The following is a 7,265-nucleotide window of genomic DNA, read 5'->3' on the forward strand; positions in this document are numbered from 1 at the left end:
AAGGACTTGTCATTTTATCCCATGATTTTTGAGCTTACTTAGGAGCCTTTGATGAGGAACTTTATCAAAAGCTTTCTGAAAGTCAAGGTAAACAATATCTATTGGATCCCCCTTGTCCACATGTTTGTTCACCCCCTCAAAGAACACTAACAGGTTAGTGAGAAGATCTTCCCTTACAGAACCCATGCTGAGTCTGCCTCAATAGGTTTTGTTCATCTATGTGCCTACTAATTCTTTCCTTAGTAATGGTTTCCACCAATTTACCCCGTATCGACGTCAGACTGACTGGCCTGTAATTTTCCGGATCTCCTCTGGAACCCTTTTTAAAGATGGGAGTGACATTATCTTGGGTTTTGTAGTGGATCTTGGGGTTGTAGTGGATAGTTCAATTAAAATTTTTAGTAACTGGCAGCAGTGAAAGAGGCAAATTCCATGCTGGGGATTACCTGGAAAGCAGCTGAAAATAGAATAGTAAATATTGCAATGCCTTTGCATACCTCTGAGGTGAGACCTCAGCTGGAGTATTATGTGTGGTTCAGGTTATGGATAACTGCTAGACATCTGGGGCTCTGAGCAGAGCCAGCTGAGGCACTGCAGTCACAAGGAAATGTCAGGGCCTTGGACTCAGCTGAGATGCTGCTCCTCCCCTTGGGGGAAACCAGTAATCAGCATCCCTCAGCCAAGTTCTCATTGGGGAAGGGAAGCGTAAGGGGCACACTGTGGTTGCTAATATAGGTTTTGGGATGCACAACAAGCATGTCATAAGTTGTACACCCATGTGATAACCTGTGCATGTCTAGGCTTAGGTGAAGAGAAAGCTACTCATCTATCCCTAGAACAAAGCTGTGTTGTGCTATTCATTGGGAGCAGGGAGACTCCCAATTTTAATGTTTTCTCGTTCCCTAGCCCCATCTTACAACTCTTTTCCTGAGCTGTTTTGAGAAAGTAACATAAGTTTATATAAATAAGGTTTGCTCTTTTCACTCTTACTGGAAGTCTATTTATTGCAATGAAAATAACTTCAAATACCTCTGTCCTGAACATTACAGGAATGCCCTTCCCCCATATTATTTCACTCCCAAGTCTACTCAGGTTATCACACGAAATCCAAGCATTCGGCCAACTGAGGTTAGGAACAAGTTTCTTATTTCAGAAGATCTGAGAAGAAGCTAGCTATCAGACTTTGCAATTAGATGTACTGGCTGAGAACATGACTGCTTTTAGAAACAATATTTTGTTTCATTTCCGCTTTTTGTTTTATTGGTCATTTTGGGACAATGTTTTAGCACTTCTTAAGCTATTCAGATCTGTACTAATTGTGCTGTTTGTTCCTGTATATTATAATTTTGATGTAGATTAATGTGCTAATGTTGGAGCTTCAAGGATTCTATCACTAGATACATCAGAAATATTATCAGAATACTTTATTTCATTTTCAAATATTTAGAAAGGAGGAACATTGTATAGATTTAATAGATTTAGTATAGGCCAGCATTGCTCAAACAGAGCACATGATATTACAACATCACAAATTATGGTTGCTAGGCCTTTGCTTGAAAAAAATGTATATTTCTTGCTGTCAACATAACTGAAAATTCAGGTATACTGTTTAGGCCACAACCTTTGTTCCCATATTTATACAGAACACATATAGCAGTATTATTGGTATTAACCATGACATCAAGGTGAAGGATGTCATAGGTTTTTTTTCTTGTGTTCTTCCTGTCTATAAAATGTCCCACTAACTGTTCGCTAACTAAATTTAGGCTAACAAAAAAGTATGAACTGCCACCTAAATTTCCCCCCATTTCTTTTTTATGCTATTTAGAAAGCTATTCATTCTCTCCTGAAGAATGCATTCAGTTCCTAATTATTCTCACCGAACACATTTCAGAACTGGAACCAATGCTACTTCTTCCATTTCAGTTACTAACATTTTCATATAACAGCTGATCAATACAGATGCTAGTAATTCTTCACCACAAACTCAATCAAATAATGCAGTTTCTTGAACAAACAAAACAGGTTATACTCCATAAGCAAACAAAGCAACAACAAGTAACCTTGATATCTTATGTAGCAACTGTAAATGCCATGACAAACTCCTATATCCAATTCATAACGAACCTTGTAGGAAGAGTACAACATCCATCAGCTGTCAGCCTGACTTGGGTTTCATAGCTATCCAAGGGGCAAACAACTTGCTGGACAGGAGGACACTCTACTGTACTGCAGTCTACGCTGAAAACTGTTAGGGGGGAAATTAGACAAAAATACTTAAGATTAATTTTTTTACAAAGCATGACAATAAAGTACCTTCTTATTTTAGTAACCAACACAGAATTATTTTAAATCTAGACAGGCACCTATGCCAAACAGTGTCAAAACCTGTCTGAGAGCCTATTCCCAAAACATATAAAAACATACATTAAAAAATCTCCTCCCCTACATCAAACAACAGTTTCAAAACCTGTATGAGAGCTTATTCCAAAACATACATAAAATAATCTTCTTTTCTTGCCCCCAGTGTGGGTATCATATATAACTTAACATCAAATAAAGCTCCAAAGTGTTCCAGTTCTTAAGCGTTGATGCGTTTAGGTGAGAGAATGCCTACAGAGTGAGGCTACACGCATTCATCATGAATAAAGACAAATAAGGCAGTTTGGAGACATTATTCTGAGGGAGTTCCCGTTGCTGCAAAATAAGGCCGTTTGGAGGCACTACTTTCGGGGAGAACCTGTTGCTGTGCAGTCCTGATGAAGAGATGGATAACCCATTGGACAATCTGGAGAGTGGGTTGACTGCAGCTCATCATTTATTGTATTGGAATTGTGAAGTCTATTCTGGGATTGTAAAGTTTCCTTCAAATTCTTAACCTGTCTGTGTACTAATTATTTTGCATAGTATATTTAAATAATAAGAACAGCTTAAGAACTGGAACACTTTGAAGCTTTATTTGATGTTAAGTTATATATGGTTTACACTAATTCATCAATTTCCCAGTGTGGGTATAGCAACAAGAATATGCTTGCCCCAAGCATGCTGCTTTTCTATGTATGCATGCACATGTCAATATCCCATATACATTTTAATACCAATAGTGTAAATAGGTACATATAATTCAAAAGCTACATTTTGATGGGTAAAGATCACATATTCCTGGCACATGCTGTATTTATTCATTATGCTTACTATAGGAACAAGACACATACAGAGTTGGGGCAGGTCCTGGAGCACTAACATAACCATGATCATGAATTAGTACTAGTAATTAAAGTGGCTGGCAGCAAAACCAGGCTACCCATAAACTAGGTAGGCGTCTACATATCTGGGGCACTCTCCAGGTATGCAGCAAAATTATAACTTTGAAGAATAACCAAAAAGAAAAGTCCTCTCCCATTCAAAAAAACCTGGCCTGATGAGGACCTAATATATCCCAGGTAGCATGATATGTTGAGAGCTGCTGAAATTCAGTTAAAGGGAGCAGGACTGGCCTGCCCCGAAATATTGAGAAGTCACAGAACACTGGATGGGGAGATCCTGGGGTGGAATAAGGGAAACATTTCTTTATTGAAGTATTTATATCCCACTTGTCTCCCCAAAAGGACCCAAAGCAGTTCACAACCACCACCAACATACATAAACCGACCAAACAAAAGAAAATATGTTTTAGGCTGGTCAGAATTTGATAGCTGGTTCCTCCAAGGCAGCTGCAAAATAGGCTTGCAAGTCCCCAAACAGATATCCCTGTGTGACATTGGAGACACAATGATGTCACTTCTAGAAGTGATATAAATTTATTGGCGACGGTGTTCTACTTCTTGGGCAAAACTCTATAGTTTGTAGCCATTTTTACCACAGTTTCACCCCAAAAGTAGAGTGTCACCCCTGCTGGCACCAACATGATGTCACTTCTGGAAGTGGCATCACTGTGTCACTGACATCCCGGCCCACACCTAGAATATCTCCCAAATCCCCCACTGGCATGAGGTAGGCAGCTGGGAACCCTAGCGCAAAACATGTGCTAAGAGCCAAAAGGCCCAAGGCCTTGCCTTGCATCTTTGGCCACACCCAACTTTATCCCCAGATATAAACTCTATAAAAAGGTCAGAGAAGGATGCACAGGGCATTTCTTCCATCTGTCAGAGAACACAGTCAAAACAAGTTACAAAACATATGTGGAACAATCTTTCCATTAAATTGCTGTGGATAGAAATGCCAGACCAACCAGATATTTAAAACTAGGGACATACTAATGCCTACCTGATCAGAACACTGAGAATGATGAATAGCTTCCCTTACAGGATTTTGTAAGCTTTTAAGGGCTCGAGCAGGCCCCTCATATTTTCTGTTCCTTTAATTGACATTCAAGAGGTTCTCAACATTTTGTTCATTCTTTACCTGGCCATTTTTAAAGGGTTTTCTTCTTGGTGCTTTTATTTCTTATCTTTTGATTATCAACTCATGTTTTCTGCATACCTAAGGAATCCTCTGGGAGAGAAATTGGCACGGCATAGCCTGATCTTGTCAGCTCTCAGAAGCTAAAACAGGTAGACCACCAAGGACAACTTTGCAGAGGAAAGCAACGGCAAACCACTTCTGCTTTTCAGATTGCCTTGAGTGCCGTTTGCTGGGGTCACCATAAGTCAGCTGGGAGCTGATGGTACTTTACATATATGCAAGTGACAGATGAGCAAACCAACCGTGCAGTGTAGGACCACCTTTCTTAAGCTCAGAGCCATTTCTGAGCCATTCTATACGCCTTAGCTGGGCCTTTCTATTGTCTGAAGCACAGCCATGTTAAGAAACATGCAATACGAGTGTCTTATTGTATTGTATCCTTTACACCAAGCAAGAGATAGCTAGGGGACTGGCTTATCGAGCCTGAAGGTCATCCATTAGTTACAAGCCACCGGAAACCTGTCCCGCAGAGCAAGCTGTGCCAAAAGGTGAAAGAAGACCTAGAAGGGTCTGTTCAGTTCTATCCTCCTGAAACACCTGCAACACACTGCACATGCTCACCATGCCTAGGGTGATGCAATATAGGCATTGGGAGGTTGGTTTGGTCACCCCATAAAAGGCAGCGCCTTAGAGCAGCACAGGGTCATCATCATCTCATTGACCCTCTCCCCATGGGGGGGGGAGCTACTGCCAGCATCTGGAAAACCCAGGCACCAAGGAGTGCTCCATAAGGACAGGTGTACCTAGCTTTTTCTCTGTGTGTGTTTCTCTGTGGCAGACACTTCCCTGCCTCAGGGGAGTACAGGCGGCTCCCTTGGGAAGTGAGTTGGTCCCTTGCCTCTTGAGGAGACAGGAGATTTGCTTCAGTGCTTCATAAACTATGCTTCAACCATGAATTTGTCTCTGTGTTTACTGGGCAGAAAAGGTCAGTGGGAATCTCTTCAACAGTGCTTGATCCTGCCCTCTCCTGTGAGCGAGAACTGGCCCCATCACCACAACAGAGGCTGCTGCAAGCAAATTCCTCGAGTTACAGTGTTAACTAGTGGGACAACCCGTTGCAGACCACCGCAGCAAGGTAGGACAGCTTCAAGAAAACACTAAAAAAAACAGAATTCCCCATTTTGATGGAGAAAGCTCTTTCCACCTAACACAGGTAATCCCCCAAGTACATACAGATCCCCACCTTCTCTGCGAGGGACCTGGTTTTGCTGCTTTCACCATCTACATGGCATCCAGCCAATGTACTATTAGATGATATGGAAAGTTGGCCCAAAGTTCAGCATGGTCACATCTGACTTCTAAAAATGAGAATATTAGTCAAAGGGAAGTCAAAAAGGACAGTAAAAAAGATCAAATCTCTTCTGGATGTTTGGAAACTATTTAAGTCTGAAGCTCAGAATGCATACGATAAATTAGGAAAGTTAACACCTAGGTAATATTTTAAGACTGCTGATTCTTTCAGTGTCATTGCCCATTCTGGTACCATTTCAATTTGTAAAGTTTTGAAGCTAACACAACAGGCTTTTTGACTAACAAACTGCAGGATTTTTTTTTAATGAATTAAGTATGGTTTCCACTTTTCAGTTTCTGGCTGTCTGCTATACATAACATATTTCATTACAAAGTTGAGACTAGCTATACCCTTGCTCTTTAAAGATCCCACCATGAAGTTGCTCTCAGCCTTTTTTGTTTTCATTTGCAAGATTTGCCGGGTTGTGCTGACTAACCCTAGAAGGTGTGGTAACAAATGAAAGCTTTGTATTACTTGCATCACTTTTCTTTGCATGTGCATTACATCAACTTTGTACAACTGTATGGCAGGGAAGAATTTATATGAGGCAGGCATTTTATATCGTGTTCTCTTCACTAAGATAGTTTTCACCACTACAGTACTAAGGAACCTTCACTCCACTGTTGTCAGGAACTAGATGGAGCATATTACTCCTATTCTGCAGTGATTCCACTGAATTCCCAGAATGGGGCTGAGTGTGGTAACATAACAATGCAATAACAAAGCCATAATTTCAATAAAAAACAACCACAATTAAAACTCAACACTCATCTTTTGGCATAAAAATCCACAGTGTTGTTGGTAGAGTCCACTAGAATTACATTACTTGAATGCCTGGTGGAATAACTCTGTCTTACATGCCCTGTGGAATGCAGACAAGTCCAGTATAGCACAAGTCTCCTCAGACAGAGCATTCCACCAGGTCAGTGCCATGATGAAAAAGACCCTTGTACCATGCTGCACTCAAATGGGCAAATCGAGGGCCAGGCACAAGTAAAAGTCCACATGCGACCACACAAAGAAACTGTGGGGTGTCATAACAGGAGAGGCGGTCCTTTAAGTATGATGGTCCCAGACTGTTTAGGGCTTTAAAGATTAATACCAGCACCTTGAATTTGACCCAAAACCAACTGGAAGCCTGTGCAGTTGCCACAAAATGGACTGGATGTGTGCAAGCCATGGTGAATTGGTCAACAGCCTAAAAGATGCATTCTGAACAACCTGAAGGTTCTGAAAAGCCTTTAAGGGCAGCCCTGTACAGAATGAATTGCAGTAATCAAGTCTGGAAGTGACTGTTGCACAAATCACTGTAGCGAGGTCAGACCTGGATAAGTAGGGGAACAACAAGAAGGCCTGGTAGGGATAGTAAAAAGCCTGTTTCACCACTGAGGTCACCTGCTTGTCCAAGGTAACCGAGGAAACCAGCCAGACCCCCAAATTCTTCACAGAGCCTACTGGAACAAATTAGATACCACCCAGAGTAGGCAGCTGCAATCCCCCCCACCCCCCG

At 41.3% G+C, this 7,265-nt stretch overlaps 1 protein-coding gene across 2 annotated transcripts in view; it reads right to left on the reverse strand.

The window, feature by feature from the left end:
* CRIM1 (cysteine rich transmembrane BMP regulator 1 (chordin-like)) overlaps positions 1-7,265 on the reverse strand; it is a 204,026-nt gene that overhangs the window by 86,138 nt on the left and 110,623 nt on the right. For both annotated transcript variants that reach the window (XM_015423500.1, XM_015423434.1), the window contains one exon: positions 2,128-2,248. In XM_015423500.1, coding sequence (XP_015278986.1) covers positions 2,128-2,248 — 121 coding nt within the window. The remainder of the gene's footprint in view (positions 1-2,127; positions 2,249-7,265) is intronic.

This window comes from Gekko japonicus, unplaced genomic scaffold (genome assembly GCF_001447785.1).
Source record: "Gekko japonicus isolate JY-2015 unplaced genomic scaffold, Gekko_japonicus_V1.1 scaffold574, whole genome shotgun sequence".
Classification (NCBI taxonomy): domain Eukaryota; kingdom Metazoa; phylum Chordata; class Lepidosauria; order Squamata; family Gekkonidae; genus Gekko; species Gekko japonicus.